General features: G+C 36.1%; 1 protein-coding gene across 2 annotated transcripts in view; it reads left to right on the forward strand.

The window, feature by feature from the left end:
- LOC138710843 (uncharacterized) overlaps window positions 1–23,319 on the forward strand; it is an 858,539-nt gene that overhangs the window by 293,106 nt on the left and 542,114 nt on the right. For both annotated transcript variants that reach the window (XM_069842005.1, XM_069842006.1), the window contains exon 2: window positions 10,833–11,228. In XM_069842005.1, the coding sequence (XP_069698106.1) occupies window positions 10,833–11,228 (396 nt within the window). The remainder of the gene's footprint in view (window positions 1–10,832; window positions 11,229–23,319) is intronic.

Below are 23,319 nucleotides of genomic sequence, written 5' to 3' on the forward strand. Positions count from 1 at the left end.
GCAGCATAGTATAATTGATAAAAGTTGTTGCCTTCAAAGCCCTAAAGGCTGATCAATCTGTTAATATGTGATCTGAGCTTGCATTCAGAATAGATCATTACTCACACGCGAGAAGATAAGTGCAACTGCCTGGAAGAGTCCATTACTAGAGCCCGGATGTTTAGGCATTTATAACAGATCAAATAGGCAGGCAAAAAAGGCAATAAAATCTTAAAAAAACGGCACAATAAATTTTGAAAGGGGCATTATATATTTTAAAAAGTCATTTAGTAATAAATTTAAATTATATCAATATAACTCACATTTTTATTTCGTAATTAACACATGTTGACTTATTAAATACTTTCTTTTTCTGATTAACTGTATTTTCACAAACTTTACATAACAAAACTGTTCAATCGGTTGAAAACACATGGCCACCAAATTCACTAACATAAGCATGAAGTTTACTTTTCAATAGTTTACAGAATTTAGGCATTATAGCTAACCGATCTTATACCTTCTGTTACCCGAATTAACTGACTGTTTGTCACTCAAATTTCTTTATCCTACAATATTAAACACGTGTAGCACACTTAAATGCTATCGATCTGGTCAGGGATCGAACCCGCAACCTCGGGCATAGAAGGCCAACGCTATACCAACTGAGGCAACCAGGCCGACCATTGACATATCAAGAAAAGGGAAAATCAAATCTGAAGAGATATTATTCTTAAGACGAATAAAGGAATTCACTTTGAAAGACCACATCCATATTGTGGACATGGATGAACAGAATATTTAGCCTACAGTTTACTAAGTAAACTAGATGTCTATAAACAGCAATGGTCTCAATACACAGTAATAATGAATTCATCAGGATTGACAAAATAAGTTTTACAATATACATTTACAGTGACAACGCTCTGATGGAATGTCAAGGTTACGACGGGAAGACAATCTTTGAGATGGAACAGATATTGGGTTTATATATACGCCTACAGCTGAAGAAGAATATTCACATTTATTCATCTGCTGTGGAGCCTGAGGGAAGGTTTCAATATACAGTCAATTCCGGATGTAGTGACCCTCTGCGGACTTGCATATTTCGCTCACTATATCCGAAGTCTCTCTCCCCTAACCTTAAATGACAAAAATGAATGAAATTGTGAACAAGAAAATAAAATATATCATTTTTGTGCAATGGATTACACTGTATACTGTTATTCAGAGTTGGCTTACTTAAACTATGCTGTCGACCCGCTTGCGAAAGACCACGTTCAATGTCAGTTATAATATTCGCCTTATCTTCAAAAAAAAAAAAAAGCACTTTACGCTTCGACATTTTTATACAGAACACTAGAAACAGACTGATAAGTAGAAATGACAAACGCTGTTATGGTGTGACTGCGTACTCAGCCTTGGAATTTCCCAGGTCACTTAATGGAAACTGGAGTTTAAAAGCCATCAGAATCTTACCTTCATTTATGCTCTGGGCATGATGTCCTTCTCCTTGTAATAAAAGAAGGCAATTTCATTTTCCGTTGTTTCGATGCTATCCGTCATAATAGAAATTTTTCTGAGAATGTTTCTGACGGTGGAGGATTAGAAATAACAGTCGAGTACAGAATGTCAACCCTTCGACGGTAGAGTGAGGCAAGGTTGTCACGCATTTTCTGGAATTACAGTACAGCTCATTGGTATATGAATCACTAATCCTATCTCTATCCTTTGACTAAAGGAGTAAGAAACTTAGAATGTTGTACACAACCCATTCTTTCAATTTTATACAAGAAGGTCTGACTTCAAATAAGAATTTGTCAGGATACAAGGTTCACTATTTAACCGAAGCGAGAGTTCACTATAAACGGAAATATTAATGTACTTTTTAATGTATGAGGGTCGATGCCAACGATTTACTATAGCCGAATGTTCACTATAACCGGGTTCACTATATCCAGAGTTGACTGTACACTAATTAATCATTCTCTTGTTAGTGAGAGTTTCAATTTTTTTTAGCGAAGTTGTGTACGATAAAATACAGTTACTTTTATTTATATTCAGTGTTTTACTTTACAGTTTTGTTCCTTCATATTTTTGTCGTTAACTTAGATTAATCGCAAACAGACATTTCCAATTGAGAAACTGTCTACATTTGCCTGTTATCAAGAATGATTACAGTAAAAATTATTGCAACATGTGTCTCTAATAAGAGGTGCCGTATTGTAAACGATTGGGAGAAACAAGGCATTCGTTCCAAGAGATAAAATTGCGGAGTCTTTCTCGAATACACCTGACCCCAAATGAGCTGGGTACATAAAGAACAACCCTAATACCTTGGTGTCCGGCATCCATGAACCTTTTGTGACGTAATAAATGACGTCAGAAGCGAATGCAGAATATCTTTGATGGATCAAACGCCATAACGCACCCTCGCTTCCCAAAGAATTACAGTGCCAGGGTCCTTTGAAGTCGTTCTCACCAACATCTGCGTTATCTACTTCCACATATACTCAGCAATACTTCCCTTCAAACTAAAATTCTATGTGGGGAGAGGTTAATGAAAGAATGACGAATTTATCTTCACTCCTGATACGTGGTGCTTTCACGTATAACGCCGGCAACAACGAGCTCAAATGGGCTTAGCTTCGTCTATCGTAACCACTAGCCGCTAGACGATCACTGACCAAAACAGTTTTAAAGCGATGGTTTTATACTGTGCGTCATATACACGGATATTAAAAGATTATATGCATTGACTTGTAGATAGGCATAGTAGGTATGTACCAAAGTGAGTAAAACATAATTCTAATTACTGAAGTCTGAAAAGTAATATTTACGGATCTACAGTACAAGATTTTTATTGTTGTTGCTACACCAAAAGCTTTATGTGGTGTACACTCAATTTTAGTCAGCATCCAACCCTTTGTCGCAGACAAGTATACGTTCTTTCGAGAATTCTTAGTGGCTGTCATTTCAACGATCGTACCCTTGATGGATTCATGCAGTTAGGCTTACATTGGCCCATTGTGCGCTCTGTATACCGAGTGGAAGGCATATAGGGTCCTTTTAAGAGATGAATCCTGGAGATGGGTTAAAAATAAAAGTGTAATATCATGCAGGTCGTTTGTGAACAATTTTTTTTCTCGCTATTCATAACAATAAAACTGAACAGATGACAAATAAATGTTCACGTAACATTAGCGGTTGAGATGCAAGACACATTATAAACATTGTCAGTTTATAAGCAAACACATTAACTCAAAAATATTACATCTGAGAAAAAGGGGTGTATAATGTACATAATGTATGTGTATAAACTTACAAGCAAACGTTCTGATGGGGGCAGATAAGAAAGTTAAATTCTTTTCTTCCACCATGTTAATAATATCAAAAGAAGTGCTTATACAAATTTTGGCCACTCGACCGCAATTACGAGGGCCTTAAAAAAATAAGTTCGCTAGGAGCCGCTAACAGAAAAAAAATATTTTCATTGGACAAATTTATTGGAGCGGACACAGCAATTTTTGAGCTATTTTTCAACATATTTTCCATCGGAATTGATACATTTCTCATATCATGGGATCGACAGACAGAGGTGCAGACGCAGTCAAACGCTGGTTCCGATCTGAGGCGGCTGACTTCTACGCCACAAAAATTGGTCCTATGGTATGACAAATGTCTCAATTCCAGTGGGGGATATGTTGACAAATAGCGCAACAATTGCTGTATCTGTTTCAATAAATATTTCTATGCAATTGTGCTTTTTTCTATAAACGGCCCCAAGGAAAATCACTTTCTGGACGGCCTCGTAATTGCGGTCGAGTGGCCAAAATTTGTATAAGCACTTCTTTTGACATTATTAACATGGTGGAAGAAAAAAAAAATAACTTTTTTATCTTCCCCCATCAGAACGTTTGCTTGTTAGAGCTAGAAAATTAAGTAGGCCTACACATAAAGAGAAACAACTTACTAAAAATAATATTTTGAGGCTTCGGTTTTGTTAGAGCTTTCTCAGAGGTAATATTTTTGTCTCAATGTGTTCTGATTGTAAGCCATAAAATGTACTAACTGCACGAAAGGTTCAGTAACCCAACAAAGAGATAGGTCTATTGGTAGCTGTACATATTATTCTTCCCGCTCTTCTTGCTTTCAACTTGCTTCTACCGTCACTGGTTTAGTCAACCACAAATACAATTTATTCATGTCCTCAGTCGCGATAAGCCAGCATTCTGCCAATTGAGGTACCAAGGCAGTATTATAGGATATTATAATATTATTCATAGAGTGGAGATGAACAGTAATGCTCACATTTTATGACGAACAGTCATGTGTGTGTGTGTATTTATGTCTGTATGTATGTATTCATGTATGTAGTAAGTACATATTTACACTGCAAGTGAGAAAAAATCTGGTGGCAGCTGTAACTTTGTCACACACAACAATTACAATTACTGATAATAGTTACAATAGCCTAATTAATAAGTGAACCTAATTTTCATTACCACCTACTTACATATAAATCTGTTGCCGGAAGGAAAAAGGTCTTAAGTCAATTTTTTGTGAAAATGAGATTTTTATATATTCTGAAAGCTGAAACAATTCTCTACAATCTGGTAAAGCGGTTAAAGTCAAATAAGACTCCTGACTGGATTTATAGAGTGTTTTTGAATCGAGCACACACAGAATAAAGGACTTAAGAATATGTAATACTTTATTCCTTACAAACTATCACATGTTTATTTTCCACGCTTCCCTATTAAAAAGATCTAACTTGTATTTTAGCCATTTTATCACATAATGATGCCCTTCCATTTTAAAACTTTAAGCCCCAGTGTAAACAGACCTATAATTGTTTAAGACCCATTTTACATTCCTAATAATTTACATTTAACTTATCATTTATTTTGGCATGGAAAGGTCTTATGCTTAAATAGTCCCTTCTACTCAGTTTGGGTTCTCGCCTTAAAAGGGCTTAAGTGCGGATATTTTTGGAAATAATCAAGAAAATTGTTATATGAGCAACATTGCCTATTTTAGAAGAAACATAAATAATATCCAGGAAAACCTCTTAATTAAAAACTCTATAATTGACACCAATTTCAATTTTTCTACTGCTCTCCTGAAAACTATAAAACTGTTACTTCATAACTTTCTCCTCCCAGCCACAGACATAAATATGACATGAACATTGGTCCGATACTCTTTCACTACTTTAAATTTACTCTTATCATACTGACTGCACTGCTACTATGACACGTTTTATTGACACTTTAGGACACATTTCACTGACACTATATAACACATTTCTCTGACACTATAGAACGCATTTCACTGACTCTATCAAATATGAATGACAGAAATTATTCACTGCCACTATAAACCTTAAGTTCCCTGACACATGACGCTTCAGTGATACAAAACTTGAAATAAACAAACAATTACACTCTTATTGTTCCGTAGAATCATACTTATAATTTACATTAACCTAAAATTACTAGCCTAAGTCCCTCTTAGAAGCTTCTTTTAAATAATTTACTTGAAACCAAAGGAAAAACTCGTCAGACTAAGTAAATACACGTCATCTAAAGTAATGTAGAATATCTTTTATAACATTTACACATTACGCACAACATTTTATGTTATTTTTTTTAATCTCCTTAAGGACTGACAGCCCTCAAAGACAGCTGCAGATACTCGCCATTAGTAAAAAGATTTCTTATATATCATTTTCAATTTACGTTAAAAATACGCATTTGGAAAATTTTTTCACACGTTAGATAAATAAGTTACAAACGTAGCATTTGTTTGTGATATTGTTAGTTGCTCAATTTCATAAAAAATAATGTTGCTGAATAAACTTTCTGGTAGACTGGTATTTTCTGTTACAAGTCATGGAGCCGTAACACAAATTCTTTAGAGCCATGTTTCCCTCCTACTCAAACACAAAAGTTACAGGAATAAAGCACAGCAGGCTTGAAAGTCCCCCGGTCTGTATTAATAATGCACTGAATTTGCTGTTCTTGTACTGATGATGTAGTCGATATAACAGGAATTTCTGTAGCAGTACAGGCATAATATAGGAGAGGTAATTACTGCTAAAGCAAGACGGAAAGAAGTAATATTTTCAGTATAATTACGAAAGCACGAACTCAAATTAGAAATCCTACATTTGACCTAGCTTGCATAGATACATTCAAGGCTCGAGGCAAAGAGACGACGTTTATCTGAACGTTATAGCAGAACAGCAACAACTCCAATGCGAAATTCTGAATACTGCTTTAATATCTCTCGACATGTTTACGTAAAATCTTTTTATTTATTACTTAAATTATGTGTATGTGTATTTTAGAGACGGAGCTGTAAGTATAAGCATGTAATAATTAAACTTAGCTCTAAATTTGACTTTTAACTTACGTGACCATCCATTTTAATTAAAATCTTACAGGTTAAATTATGCCTTAACTGTAGCGAAGGGTGTGAAGACGACGGCTGGTGGTGGGAGGAGGCGAGGATACCTGTTTAAGATGCAGGACCAAGTCTTTGTGTAACTGAGACATTCTCTTCCGCCCATGTGACACTCTCGGAGAAAATTGTAAAGAAGCGAGTAAAAAGAAATTTCGTTTAGAGTTCCAGTTTCATGAACGATGAACGTGAAGACGTTCACGTGTCGTAAATTAGACGCTGAACTCAAAATGAAGAGATGAAATGAAAATAAGTATTCAGTCCACTGCATCTGTGGCGGATGCAAGTTCGAGTTCCATCTCATTATTTAAGGATTTGGTATGAATCCCTTGTTTGTGTTTAAAGAGAGTTGTCAATAGGATACCTTTACGTGAACGTATAGAAAAATCATCATAGACCTGTTGATATACAGGTGTTTCAAAAATACGGGGCATAATTTCAGGTATGTAATTTCTACATGTAGACAATCAAAATAGTTCATTACAACATGTGTCCGAAAATGCTTTATTTCCGAGTTATGGCCTTCATAACATTGAAATTCATCGGAACGTTTTTCTTTCCGCAGGTCGTTGCCGTCAAAGGAGACATTAAGAGGGTACTCCGACAGTTCATTCCGAGGCGAAGGTTACATTCAGTGTTGTGTAGGCGTTAGACTGTGCGACATGTATTCAAATCAAGAGCTGGCAGAGATACGTACACTTCATGTACGGTAAGGCGGACGGCAATGCTGCGCTGGCTCGTCGGTTGTACCAGGAGAGGTACCAACAGCGACAATGTCCAGATCGGAAGACATTTGTACGTCTCCATTACCGTCTGTGCGAGTATGGAAAATTTAACTCTCCTGGTTTGGGAAGGGGACGACCAAGATCTACAACTCCAGAAGTACAGGAGGAGATTCTGGAGGCTGTGAACATGACTCCTTCTATCAGCACACGAAGGGTAGCGTTGCAAGTCAATGTTCCTCATACGACTGTTTGGAGACTGTTGAAAGAGTATTAATTGTATCCTTATAATTTGCAACGTGTACAGGCCCTGTCACCAGCAGATTACCCTGCACGAGTTAGGTTCTGTCAGTGGTGCTTGCAGCAGTGTGGTGTAAATCCGAACTTTCCTGCCTTAGTATTATTTACAGATGAAGCACAGTTCACACGAGATGGGATAACAAATTTCCACAATGAGCATGTATGGGCGTATGAAAACCCACGTGCAACTGTTCCATCTCATCACCAGGTGCGGTTCTCCCTCAACATGTGGGCCGGTATCATTGGTGATCGATCAGTTGGACCCCATGTACTTGTAAACAGATTTACGGGGTAGGCGTACATAAACTTCCTGCAAAACACCATACCTCATGTTTTAGAAGACACTCCACTGATCGATCAATCGTCAACACATTGATTTCTTGCATGATGGCGCTCATGCACACTTCAGTCGTACGGCTCGCCGGTACTTGGATCGAAGGTTTCCTGATCGATGGATAGGTAGAGGTGGCCCAATTGCTTGGCCTCCACGCTCACCTGATCTGAACCCTCTCGATTTCTACTTGTGGGGCCATTTAAAATCGTCTCCGGTGCCTGATTTGGAATCCCTTCGGAATCGAATTTTGGCATGTTCTGAGGACATATGTAATACTCCTGGAGTTTGGGATCGTGTTCGCAGGTCAATGAGACATCGATGTGAGGTCTGTATTCAAGCAGGAGGTGGACATTTTGAACATCTTCTGTAATGACAACGACCTGCGGAAAGAAAAACGTTCCGGTGAATTTCAATGTTGTGAAGGCCATAACTCGGAAATGAAGCATTTCCGGACACATGTTGTAATGAACTATTTTGATTGTCTACATGTGGGAAATACATACCTGAAATTATGCCCCGTATTTTTAAACACCCTGTATAAGCTCTGCATGCACAGGAAGTTGTAGCCATAATTTCGTATAATACAGTATTTACAGCGTTAATATAATTGATCGTATAGAAATATATTAAGATCCGAGACATAAACTTTAGGCTCGGTTTTTCCTTTACTCCCTATTACATACTACAAAAGGAATATTCTTAAATTTATACATAGTGTACAAATATTATATTTATGTAGAATTTAAAATACTTTACAGTAAATGTAAATTTTAGTTACAGTGATTTTTGTAATCAAATTACAAAACTAATTATTAGACATCCGTTTCTGAAAGTAAATGTTTTCATGATAGACAAGTGTGTTAGGAATTGACGGTAGTTAACGAATGGTACTTTAACACTAGTACCATAAGTATGTTTAGCACTAGCTTTCAACTATTTGCGCCCATTGTAAATTGTTTCCAACCAGATATAACACGGCAGCAGCCTTAATTCATCAGTGAAGGGATTCAAACAATAGCAGGCTTGTTTAACAAAAAATACTGTTTTTGGCTAAGAGTAGGTGACTGTTAAGTTCTTGAGGAACATGGCTCCGATAATTATATTGGAACCTGTAAGCGGCTATGGCACGTTAAACATACATACATACATACATACATACATACATACATACATACATACATACATAATGTAACTTTTATACAACAATGTGACTTTTATTTCTAACTTTAACCACACACCCGTCAACAATGGGTATTCCACTCAAGACAGCAGCACAGTAGTCGTCATTGCACTCCGCAGAACGACAACGACAATTCACGTGTATTATTGAGAAGAACAAAAATGTACTCCTAATTTGAACTAATGTTCACAAAGCACTACGTACAGAACAAAACTGTCAGTTCTTAGTTCACAGTTCCTTCGCCTTGGCTAGTTCTTCTAGCTCACTCACTCATGTACTCGAACCCAAGCCTTCCAGATACAGTTCACTGCACTTCGAACCCAAGACTTCCAGATACAGTTTACTGCATTTCGAACCCAAGACTTCCGGATACGCCGCACTCGCCTGGACGCTGCCACAGTTACGGACTCACTCAATTTCACTGCACCTCGAACTCGGATCCTCTGGATAAGTCTCCGCTGTCCAAGACAGGACTTGAAGACTGACTGTAGACTAACTAGTTCTCTCGCAGCTGACTGGCGCTTTTATTATTAAACCAATACATCTCGAAACTTCGATCCGCGTGGCTTGCAGAATGCGGGAGAGAACTGCTTCCAGATGTTTTCCCCTGCTTTCTCCGCTCCGCGTCGTGACCACAGCTCTTTCCCCTTGCTCCGCGCCGCGCCATAGCGTCTACCGAAGCCCGAGTTCTGCTTCCCCGCGCCTTCCTTCTCCCCAGATGTGCACGAAACTCCCCAACGCGACCAGAACGTTCCAGACGGGTACCACAATACATTACATACATACATACATACATACATACATACAGCACATACAGTGCTAGGAAACTTACTGTGTTTATGCTAGGAATGAATCTCGCACACATTTGCAGTAGAACAATACATTGTTACCCAAACGTCTTCCATACTGCCGATGTGGCCCTGTTGCATGCAGTAAGGGTTGTTAACATGAATGTGACGTGATACACTCTAAAGGGGCCATTGGTCGCGCAGGTCGCCCGTTTTGTATGCCAATTTCCTGGCTGCTCGCTCACTGAATAACGATATCGGTACGAAGTTCCTAGCTCTGGTTATGAGATCACAACGTCATGGCCGTTTAAACTCAGAACCATTAAGAAATAATATTACCCTTGTAATGAAAACCTGTTTTATTCATGACCGCGATTTCATGGCCGTTTAACCATCCATATAATCAATAAAGCGCTTAATGCTACTTCTTGTTGCAATGAGTACTATATGTAACTTCAGAATAGTAACTGCTAAAATATAGATATGAATGTTAAATTTGTTACTTATTCCTGCTGCATGTAATAAGTAAGGAATTAAAGAATCGGGGTACTTAGTTACTGTAATTTCTTACTGAATGAAGTATGTTCAATGAATATTACATTTTTTTAGGAAGTGCATAAAGAGAATAGTAGTGTGTAAAGTGATTGAGTACTTTCTTACGCACTAGTATCTTAAAGGCTCTCTTTACACACTGATTCCAGTGGGTAAAATGTAAGTTTACGCTCTATCGTATAAAAAATATATAGCAAAGCTCACACGGACTGTAACAAACTCTTTCAAATAGTTTATGTATAAATGCGGACTATCTTTGTTACCCTTTGTATAAGAAATGGACTCGTAAGTTTATTGGATATGACTTATGACGTTTCACAAAATCTTTTGATATTTTTATTAACCTAGATCGAATTGAGATGTTACAGGTCAAAAGCATGTTCTATATTGCAAATTAGTATTTGTTTTTCAGTGTATTCAGGTGATGAGAACTAAATAGTTCAACAGTTGTAGACCTAACATTTAATTTGTGTATTTGATGAACTAATAGAGTGAATATCTTGTGATTGCAGCTGGAGGAGCGGAAGGCCTGGAGCTTAACCCGTTGACGATCGTGCCCCTAGTGTTCCAAAACGGCTCCGTGAGTAGCGTGATCTTGGACTGCGACTACGCGTTGAACGCCGACGACTACGCGACCAACGAGAAGAATCCGGGGGCGCTCGTTGTTAAGTGGTTCTTCAACAATGAGCCCGCGCCCGTGTACCAGTGGATCCACTCCAAGAAGCCCCAAGGCCTGGGCGTCCTCAGCGGAAAGCTTAATCTGGAGCACCGGATTTCAGACGACAATGCGACCATGTACCGCGCGCTACAGATTATAAACCCCACCCCGGAGCTCTCGGGAGAGTACAAGTGCACAGTGTCCACGTTTAATGAAGAGAGGTCGCTCACCAGGAAGATGATTGTGTACGGTAAGTAAACTCTGTCACGTTCTATTGTTCGACAAGCGGTTGTTGATTGGTTTCCAATGCCTGAAGATATGGGTTTCATCATCATCATCATCATCATCATCATGTCGCTTTCGGTAGCGTAGTTGGTATAGGCTCGAGGTTGCGGGTTCGATCTCGCCCGAATTCGATGGCATTTAAGTGTGTTTAAATGCAACAGACTCATGTCAGTAGATTCACTGCCATGTAGCCTAAAAGAACTCCTGCGGGACAAAATTCCGGCACACCGGCGACGCTGATATAACCTCTACAGTTGCGAGCGTCGTTAAATAAACCATAATTTAATTTAATTCATTAACATCATCATCATCATCATCATCATAAATCACTACCACTTCATTGTATAGAAGAATTTTTTGTTCCGACCTATATTACAGCTGAAGGACTCTCTCCATCTTTTCTTTGGTCGTCCCAAGTTTAGTCTTCTTGTTGCTATGCATCCATAAGCTGTCGTGGAATGCGAGATATTCGCATCCTTAAAACATGGGACTTCCATCTGTATCTACTCTGCTAGTTTTCATGAAGAAAAATGGTGTCATATATCTTAATTTCTAATTTTATCTAATTTAGTACATCTCTTGATGGTGCTAAGAAATTTCGTCTCTGCTGATCAGATTTTACTGCAATCTTCTTTTCATAATGTCCAAGTTTCACTTCCGTAGAGCAATACCGGGACTGCTATCACTTTGCAGAATTTTGCTTTATTCCACTTCCATGACTAATTTATTATGCAATAAATGTGTGAAAAATGTAGGTAGACTGTTCCAGCATCTCTTTGAACGACATGGGCGAGTACTTCACGTTTTAAAGTGAAAATGAATAATATACTGTTAGACACTGACTTTAGTGCCTCGAGTTCATCCGCGAAACCTTCCAGGTCGACCGGCCGGGAGCATACGCTTCGTGGCCCGTGAACTCTAAGCCACATTCACGTTTCATAGATAGTCCGTTCATTTAGTAAATTAGTACAGTTAAAATAATGTTTGTCGTTTTAACGAATAGACTGTTTTATTAATAGGAGAAAAAAGAAGTAACTTAACGGACTCCTTTGAGTCAATATTTTTTAACTTAATTCTTTACATTTTATGGCGTTTAATTAATGAGGGATTTAGGTATGATTGGACAAATTAGCCGTGAAGTACTTACAAGTGTGTGTAAACAATTTTAATAATCTGTAACACAAAAGTATTAGGTGTAGTCTGTCTGAATTTGGTCATTTCAATAAGATATATAATTTCTGCTTAAATGATCATTCATGCCTGCAAATTTTTTCGAAGCTAGTGGATTCAAATCTTGCCAACGTCTGCATAAATATTAACATGATATATAATTTTTCTAGTTACTTTTTATAAAGTTCCAGCAGTTCTGTGCGATTTAGTGTTTACCATGTCAGTTATATTTGTAACAGAAGCATTTTCTTCGCATATAACGTAATTATTTCAGTTTTTAGATAACATTTTATAGTGTGTTACATATTTAATATAGCAGTATTAATATATACATTTTAAGAATATTTTTGAAGTCAGAGAAAATATTTAAAGTTTGTATAAAAGTTTAAAATATTGATAAAGAGAACAACTTCTTCAATTTTATAAATGTTCCTGTTAAAGTTAAGACACGATACCAGATTACACTTGTACGTATTTATTTCGTGCCTCCACTTATAGTTCGTATACAAAATATTCCTTAAAAGTATTACATTTAACTTTGTTGAGTTTAACTTACTGATCTTCCTTAAAAGTACTATTTTCTTCATCATTCAATCCACTTTTCTATCAAACATTTAAAAAGGAGTATGAGGTATAAGATGTAACAAACTGACACTTTCATAGAGCACTGGTACATCTATAATCAACATAACAAAAATTAAGGCAGAGAAGTTATTATTTTTCTTAATGCAATTAAATCAATTTACATGGAATTACTCACTCAAGTATCTAATACCTACAATTACAAATTTACAATTTGTCTACATACATCTACATGTATTAGTTAATCACGCATACTGTATGTTTAATGGCTGCCGTGTTTCTTGAAAGTAAAAAAGGTGCACACTTTGTACTTTCACTCCTATCGATTCAAATTGGAGTTAATCCAGTGTAGTGTTATCCCTCGTTATAGTCCCTTTTTATGACGGCCATTCATATCGAAATCCTATTAGTAGGAAGAGAGGAAAATACATTTTTCAGACTTTTATACCTGTTTTTTATAACTTAATCTTCTATTTTATTCGCAACAAATGTTGATAAAATACCAAAACCATTTCATTCCATATAAACTCCCACAGGAATGCTTAAATCTAAATCTAGAGATTACAAGGGATCTCGTTCGTAAATTTTATATGCCCAAGTCGTGTATATTTTTATATCTGTGTTTCTAACATAAATCATTTGTCACGACCTCCTTTTTTATAAATGGTAGACTATAGAGTAGACTATTACAATGATATGTAGTCTGTATAGAATATCTGCAACGAATCTGAAGATGCGTTACATGTCTGGGCACGTGGAAGGTATAACGTATCCTTTAAAGAACGGGGAAACAGAGATACGTTCTTTCGTACCATCTCTTCCCTTTCCATTCCCTTATGATCTTACCACTCATCCCTTTACAATAAGGCCTATATTTCATAGACCAGTGAGCACTCTTGCGTGATTTGAAAACGGAACCTAAGGGGATAGCCCAACATTTCCTCCATCCTACACAATCTCCCTTTTATATGCGGTATCTCCTCTGCTCTTACGAAAGCAGAAAGAGTATTACGGCGTTTCGAGCACGCCGTGTGCGTATCTCGGTAAGAAGAAGACCAGGCGCGGCCCACAATACTTCCTGCGAAGGAGCCTGAATGGTCATGCAGGCGCGGTCATGCAGAGAAAGCTAGACAACTGCATTTTACAAAGCTCTGTGACACCTTCAGGATCCGACGAACGTGGACGGAACTCGTCCTTGTCTCGAAACGGAAATTGTGCCCCAGAAGTATGGATATTCCTAAATTCAACGCTTGAAATTCCCACTTCCCGCTGATACACAATGACAAAATTAACGATATTAAGGGCCGACTGTATAAACCATTTAATCTTAGATCAGAGGTTAAATTGATCCTCGTTCTAGCTGAACTTGGAATTTTGTGTTGTATATAGTCTAATCTGAGATTAATTTGTCTTAAACTAAAGTCAAATTTGACTGAAGAATTTCTCCGATTAAGTCAGATGATCCAAGTTCAGTTATTTATTTTCTGTTTGAAATATACGAGTCGCAGATTGTGCAAAAAGAATAACCATTATTATTAATATTAATCGATATGGTTGATACATTTATATATATACATATATATATATTTTAAATTTATTGCCTTAATACACAAATATTCTTATATTTTATAAGGCTTACAATGCACAAAACAAACCAGTGTCTCCAACAGAGTGTACGGAAAGTCGCCAAAAAATAATTGGAAAGTCGCTAGATTTCTCATTATCAACAAAGAAAGGTTTAATTTTGTCACTATGGGGTGTTAAAAAGGTTGCTAAATCCCTATTTAAGCCGTATAACAGTTAAAAGAAACTATCGTTGAAAAAGAGTTAAAGTCGCTAAATTGGCAACACTGAACAAACCTGTACAACATGGTCTGCGCATCACATACTTCATCTGTTATCACGTGAACTTAAATTGCATTTGAACCAAGGTAATTTGATCGCAGAAAAGTTTTATACAATAGAAGAAGTGTCTGAACTCGGTTCACTTTCCGATCTTCGATCAAAGTTGATCTTTAGTCAGGGAGTTTTATACAATTGGGCTTAAGAGTACTCAGGACAACGAAAGTTATTAATTCCGGTCGAAACGTGTCAATGAAACAACTGAAAACAGTTTTGATGAGAGAAATACATCTTAATTGTGTACGTGCTAAGGAAATAACAAAGATAAGACCCTTAACATATTTCCATCGCAATAAGATATTTACTAGTTGGTATTGATTGTAAAAAGGAATATAATCTAAATTGAATAATAAGCTTATATCTAGGGGCCTAGTCACCGTAGAGGTCTTCATGTGTGGAACACAAAACTAGGGGCGGATTCATATTCACTAAAAACGCATAATATATATACACGTATGTACCTAAAAACCAGGATGTATACACTAAAAATAACGAAATCTGTACTATCAAATTAAAAAAAGTATACATGTCTACATATATATAATACACCCTAGTAACGCCGCATTTCGATTATTGAGACGTTCTGTTAAGTGACTTAAGTTTTTAACTGTCAGTCAAGTTACAGCGAGTTCAAAATATGTGTGTCAGATACGTGTGCAACATCCGACAATATGATCACATATCACCGCCGTATGCAAGTCTTTGGTGGCTCCGAAAAAAAAAAAAAGTAGAACTTTAAACGTTTTGTCTTTACTCTTTCGAATTCTGTAAACCTCAACACCAAATTACTTTTCATCTCGTTTTTATTATCTACCTATACTCTAACCACGACATAAATAACTGATCACTTATCTGTGGCACGCTAAGTATATTTCTTCATAGGACATCTTGTTATTCATCATCTTTTACAGTATCCACCTCGCGACAATGGAATTCCTTGTCACAAAGTATTAGGGATTGCAAGATAATAAACATTTATAAAAATAGCTTAAAGGATAACCTTCTTACACTTTAAGTCAGTAATCTATAATTATGGTAAACAGTCACTGACTAAGTATATGGTAGCTTCTTTCTTTAGACATGCATCCTGATAACGCTGTAATTTCACAAATGTCTCATAATAATCTCTTTCTATTATCTAACATTATTTGAAATATGTTAACATTCTATGTATTTTTGTTCAATTCTGCTACACAGTTTCTATTTCATTGTTTAATTATTATAGTCCCGTCGCTCTAATTTCCGTCAGCCAATCGCGTTGCATGTCGGCTACATTTAAACGTGTGCGTCTTGTGATTCGCTGATGAAGACGTTATTAATTTCTTAAGGCTCGATAAATACTTAATATAATCGAATGCCATTTTGGCTCTTTCGTTGGCGTTCGCAGAAAGCACACGAAGACGTTATTTGCCGCTCAATTATTTGCTGAATTACAGTGCATTTGATTTATTATCATAGGAGCTACAGCATCATTATGTTTAACGGTGTGGCAAATAGATTCCTCGTCCGGTAGCTCGGAAACGAAAGAACAAAAATGGCGAACGATACTATCTACCTAGACTTTATAGAGCCTTCACTTCCTAAGACGTAAGCAAAGAGGAGGAGGAGTGACGCCAGAAATAACTATAGTTCTTAGTATCTTACTGTTTAATTCCTAAGTAACTCTTTCATACACGTAACTTTTATCGAAATCAAATATTATTGTATTCTTTGTAGCTTGTAAGTTCATTCATATGTACGTACGTATACTTTTTGCTGGTTGAATGGAAGAGAAGGCATTACGACCTTAACTCTGTCAGCTAAAAGAGGAGGAGTGACGCCGGAAATAACTATAGTTCTTAGTATCTTACTGTTTAATTCCTAAGTAACTCTTTTATACCCGTAACTTTTATCGAAATCAAATATTGTTGTATTCTTTGTAGCTTGTAAGTTCATTCATATGTATGTACGTATACTTTTTGCTGGTTGAGTGGAAGAGAAGGCATTACGACCTTAACTCTGTCAGCTAAAAGAGGAGGAGTGACGCCGGAAATAACTATAGTTCTTAGTATCTTACTGTTTAATTCCTAAGTAACTCTTTTATACCCGTAACTTTTATCGAAATCAAATATTGTTGTATTCTTTGTAGCTTGTAAGTTCATTCATATGTATGTACGTATACTTTTTGCTGGTTGAGTGGAAGAGAAGGCATTACGACCTTAACTCTGTCAGCTAAAAGAGGAGGAGTGACGCCGGAAATAACTATAGTTCTTAGTATCTTACTGTTTAATTCCTAAGTAACTCTTTTATACACGTAACTTTTATCGAAATCAAATATTATTGTATTCTTCGTAGCTTGTAAGTTCATTCATATGTATGTACGTATACTTTTTGCTGGTTGAGTGGAAGAGAAGGCATTACGACCTTAACTCTGTCAGCTAAAAGAGGAGGAATGACGCCGGAAATAACTATAGTTCTTAGTATCTTACTGTTTAATTCCTAAGTAACTCTTTTATACACGTAACTTTTATCGAAATCAAATATTATTGTATTCTTTGTAGCTTGTAAGTTCATTCATATGTATGTACGTATACTTTTTGCTGGTTGAGTGGAAGACAAGGCATTACGACCTTAACTCTGTCAGCTAAAATAAGTTATTATTATTATTATTATTATTATTATTATTATTATTATTATTATTATTATTATTATTAGGCTATATATTAAGAAATTTACTATTACTGACAGTTTTTCTGTTATACATAAAAATGTTGAGACATCATCAGTTGTTAAAATTGTTTGCGAATCTATTGCTTAAACAGTAGTTAGGCATCATTGACAAAACTAATCCAAAAGTAGATGTCTAATCATATTCTAAAATATAATGCACTCTACACACTGTCGAAGTTTCTTTGGCCTGTCACGATAATAAAACGAAATATTCTGATTTTCCATGTCAACAAGTAGAAAGCATAAAATTGTATTATCGTGTCTATATCAGGCCTATTGTTGACAGGCGGCGAAATTCGAATTTAGCGAGCGAAAAGAATTCTATAAACACGCCCTGTAGGCTAACTTCCTCGCCGATTATGGCCTATTGAAGCGTTCTCGTGAAAACTGTCAAAATCTAATGCATGTGTGAAGTAAAAGATAATGGGACATCTTGTTTCGATTATCTGTTCGTTTAATCTCAACTTTCATCCATCATAATGTCCCAATATTACACATTTGCACATAATCATTGTATGCATGTTATCAGTGCGAGAAATAATATATAACTAATGTAATGTGTATCAATGTCTATGTTTCTTCTGTATTCCATTTTTCCGATTTTCCGTATTCTTAACTTTGATCAGGTCTGATTGAGTAGAAAACAACAAAATATGCTTTTTACATGCATTAAAAGCTTAAAAATGCATTTTCCTCCTAAATATGTATATATACATATATATATGCACTATAAAAACTTCACCTTTACATGAAAATAACTTGAAGCATTTATACAGGGACATCATTTTATTTTTACTAACATTTTTAATATTAACCTGGCTATACCTTTTGCTACCCCTTCTCACGACTGGAGTTCGATGATACTGCGTAAAATAAAAACAAATCACTTTACTAGGTATAGGAGGGAAGAAAAGTAGTTAATCCATTTACGTAAACTAGGAAATATCGCAATTTCGAGTTTGATAATTTTCATTAAGTTTTTGTGTAATCAAAATACAGTACAGTATTAACAATAAGTGTTTTTACTCACGAACTGAGTTATCCATGCAAACGTATTCATTCTGCAGTGTATATTATACTGTGTACAGTACATTAGCGTACAATATAGAGAATGAAGTTAAATTGTAAAATAATCATAATATGGATAATACACACATTTTTGAAAGTAGTGACCGTTCATTTCGATACAGGGTTCAGTCCTTTTGTGCATATTATCGCACTGTAGACTATTGTACCTAATTCCAATTACCAGTTTCGTCCTTCGTACTAATAACTCATGTTGAAATAATTCTGTACCTACTCTGTAAAAACGTACTTTACGTACTGTAAATTCAATCTTCACTTCTGTCCGATCCGAAGAAATAAAATTACTCAGACATGCTATCTACTGTCCGTCCAAGTAGTTATGTCGGAGGATCCTAGAAAGGTGGGAAATCACGTGACAATTAATTATTTAACGATGCCCTTTTATTTAAGTTATTTTAAACAGTTGCATAATATTACGTAGACGTCCAATTCCTAACAGAAATTAATGTTTTCAGAAAAGACTACGACAGCCCAGCCACTAGCCTTTTCAGCGGCGTAAGCAGAAGCAGGTGGGGAAAATCGGGATGCGACGTAGGTAAACGGACGACAGTACCTGTGCGAAAATATGATTCAATATTGAAAGCTGTTTCGTCACTAGAAAACGCGAACATATTTCTGGAACGTACTATACTCAGAACTGTTTGACTGCGGCCTTGGTTCTGTGTGGAGGATGGTTGGAAGTTTACTAGTAGAAGGGGTGGGAGTGAAGTATATTAAAAAACTCATGTACAATAAAAATTGAAGTAAAAATAATATGATCTCCCTGTATAATTGTGGCATACGATTTGCAAATTAGGAATAAAAGATGCAAATATGCTGAAATCCGCCTCCTTATCAAACAATTATTGTTCATTTAAAGTAGAACACAGAATTGACTTTAAACGAATCTCAAAATCATTTATTTTATAGCGTACCATTGCACGAAAATAAAGTCATGTACAGTATCTTGCATGTGGAGTAATGATCGCTGAATAAGCTAACAAGTTCAATAAAATCTGATAACAAAAACGAAAACAATGTCACATGATATAAATGAATGTTCATTTTACTTACCGATGCTCCTTATGGAGGGAATTTCGAATGTGTATATTTCGCCATCCGTAGCAATGTTAGACAGGTGCAATCTGAAACATAAAATAAATAAATAAATTACCATATCGTAATAGTGATGGTGCAGTACGTATGGAGGGTGATATGTTCTCATTCTGATGTCGATCAAATTTCAACATGGGAGAGAAATGACCAACAAATTTATCTTATGCCTTTAACAGGGACAAGGTCACTTTATTTGCCGTAAGCAACAATGGGCTCCCATATTTTAACTCCTCTTGGAGGAAATAATGCTTAAAACTGTATCACAGTCTAAACTTCATTATCTCTGACACAGTTTCAATTCCCGCGAACCTCTGACCGAACTACTAGACGTCATTCAGTTTCTCTAAAAAAAAAAACCTGAAAGTTAGGATTTATAAAACACTTATGTTACTGGTTGTTCTGTATGGTTGTGAAACTTGGACTCTCACTTTGAGAGAGGAACAGAGGCTAAGGTTGTTCGAGAATAAGGTGCATAGGGAAATATATGGGGCTATAGGGATAAAGTTACAGGATAATGGAGAAAATTATACAACATAAAACTGCACGCATTGTATTCTTCACCTGACATAATTAGAAATATTAAATCCAGACGTATGAGATGTACACGGCATGTAGCACGTATGGGCGAATCCAGAAAAGCATATAGAATGTTAGTTGGGAGGCCGTAGGGAAAAAGACTTTTGGGGAGGCCGAGACGTAGGTGGGAGAATATAAAATGGATTTGAGGAAGGTGGGATATGATGGTAGAGACTGGATTAATCTTGCTCAGGATATGGACCTATGGCGGGCTTATGTGAGGGCGGCAATGAACCTCCGGGTTCCTTAAAAGTCATTTGTAAATAAGTAACCTGTGAAAATATTAATTCAGAAATTAAAACCTAAGTTTCTTCAGAATATTTCAAGATTACTGGAGTTTTTTTTTTAACATTCCTATATCACAATTTGTTTTCTTAATCGAAGATAATAGCAGGACAAAACAGTTCATAGAAATTTTTCTGTTCAGAATTACCAATATTATAGCATTATCCATGTACAGTAGTGGCAAAAAAACCGGACCGACCCTTGTAGCTGATTTCAGAGCCTTGTTCACTCCAGAGCACGATAGACTGGTACTTTTCGATTGCTGGTAAAATTCGTGTTCTGGGAATAATAAGTTAATTGAGTAGTAAAATATCGCTGCAAGCGAAAAGTATTGGGAATAAATTTCAATAAGGAACAAAAAAATAAGTTTCCTTCCCAGGCAGGATTCGAACCACGAAAGTCTTATTACCAGTCTATCGTGTTCTGAGTGAATAAGACTCTGAAATCAGCTAGAAGGGTTGGTCCGGTTTTTTTGCCACTACTGTACCTTTCTTCCTGACTTATCCTGCACGTAGGCCTACATATGATAAAATATATAAATCAAAGAGCCAAGTGAACTATTTTAATGGTTAGGAAATTATTCGAAAAACATTAATAAAACTGTATTAATTTTAATCGTTTTAATATCCCTTAAAACAAATTTTTATTCAATGTATTGTCCACACTTGTGGAGTAACGGTCAGCGCGTATGGCCGTGAAACCAGGTAGCCCGGGTTCGAATCCCGGTCGGGGCAAGTTACCTGGTTGAGGTTTTTTCCTGGGTTTTCCCTCAACCCAATACGAGCAAATGATGGGTTACTTTCGGTGCTGGACCCCGGACTCATTTCACCGGCATTATCACCTTCATTTCATTCAGACGCTAAATAACCTAGATATTGATGCAGCGTCGTAAAATAACCCAATAATAAATAAAAAAAATTTAATGTATTTTTGTAGTTGTCTAATTGAATTTCTTGTGTGTGTTGGAAATAGAATTTGTCGACTATTTCTTACATTTTCTCCTATAACAAAAATAAATATTAGAACTTGGACGAATTGAACCACTGATCGATCCATTTGATGATCCTACATTTCAGGCTGTGTATTCACAGGATAGTCTGTTTTCTGCTCCGAATACATTGCAGGCCATTGGTGTATCAGACTCGCCTTGCATTTATATTCCACTTTGACCGCTTGAGATAGACCTACATGCGGTCTCTCAAATGAGTATAAAATTTATTAACTCTATTTTTGAACCCACGGCAACTCGGATGCACTTCCGTATCATCTATACTTTTGACATACAATTTTAATAACTGTTTAGCACTTGGAGAATACTGAAATTATTCTTTCTATTCGGAAGGATATCTGAATAAAGTTTTTGTTACATTACATAAAGAAAATGTTTATCTTGTATGAGTAATATTTCAAGCTTATATAATATGATTACATACAAAAAAACCTGCCTAGAGCAAGAAAGCATCTTCACTAAATCAAAAGGAAAACAAAGTTTTATTTCGTCGTCTCGTGATTCATTGCTGCCCCAGGCTTCATTTCACAACGGAGGGTGTGTTGATAATTGTTGGAAGTGTAAACAATAGTTTGTGTGTTCGTGCTGCTTCGCTCTACATAGTGAATTAAATAATTAGTTTATGTTCTAGAAGCAGGATGATTGCTCCAAGGCGAATGTCCATACTGCATGAGGCGGCTCTAAATCCCTGAATAATGTTCAACTTGGTCTGACACTGATGTATTCTGTTGGATGGAACCCGATGAACATTATTTAATACAAGCGCAGGCCTCAAACTCAATTCCATGAATTTAGCTCTTGCACGTTTTAGAAATTAGAATACGCAATAGACCTCTGCGTAATAAAGAGATCTCTTAATGAAGAAATACTTTCTTACTCAGTGTTCAGTATTGAAAAATAATCCAGACCTCAGGAAGTTACAAAATCTTAAGTTTAAAAATGAAGTGAAAATGTCTGTACGATATTTGATAAATTTTATTACTTTTTTAAGTGTTACTAGCATTATATGGTACTAATTTTTATTTTATTTATCTGATGGATGTAACCTATAAGATAAAACATTGTAATAAATACAAATAGATCATTTTCTTAATTAATAACAGTGTATATCTCCAATAAATGATTTCTTAGCATCGCCACAGATTGTACTTGTCACTAGAGAGTTCTTGAAATTTATATTTTCCCCGCCATTCATAAAATATTTTGATATGATACCTCTTTCACAAAACTGAAACTAGATTAATACAGGGACATAATTTTATTTTTACTAACATTTTTAATATTAACCTGGCTATACCTTTAGAGAACCGGAAACACAGTTAGCTACCTCCTTCCAGGACTGTAGTTCGATGATACTGGCGTAAAACACAAACAAATCACTTTACTAGGTATAGGAGGGAAGAAAAGTAGTTCATTTACGTAAACTAGGAAATATCGCGATTTTGAGTTCGATAATTTTCATTAGGTTTTTGTTTAATCAAAATACAGTACTGCATTAAGAATAAGTTTTTTTTTATTCACGAACTGAGTTATCCATGTGAACGTATTCATTATGCAGTGTACATTATACTGTCTACAGCACATTAGCGTACAATAGGCTATGGAGAAAGAAGTTAAATTGAAAAAAAAATCATAATATGAA

The sequence above is a fragment of the Periplaneta americana genome, chromosome 12, assembly GCF_040183065.1.
Source record: "Periplaneta americana isolate PAMFEO1 chromosome 12, P.americana_PAMFEO1_priV1, whole genome shotgun sequence".
Taxonomy (NCBI): domain Eukaryota; kingdom Metazoa; phylum Arthropoda; class Insecta; order Blattodea; family Blattidae; genus Periplaneta; species Periplaneta americana.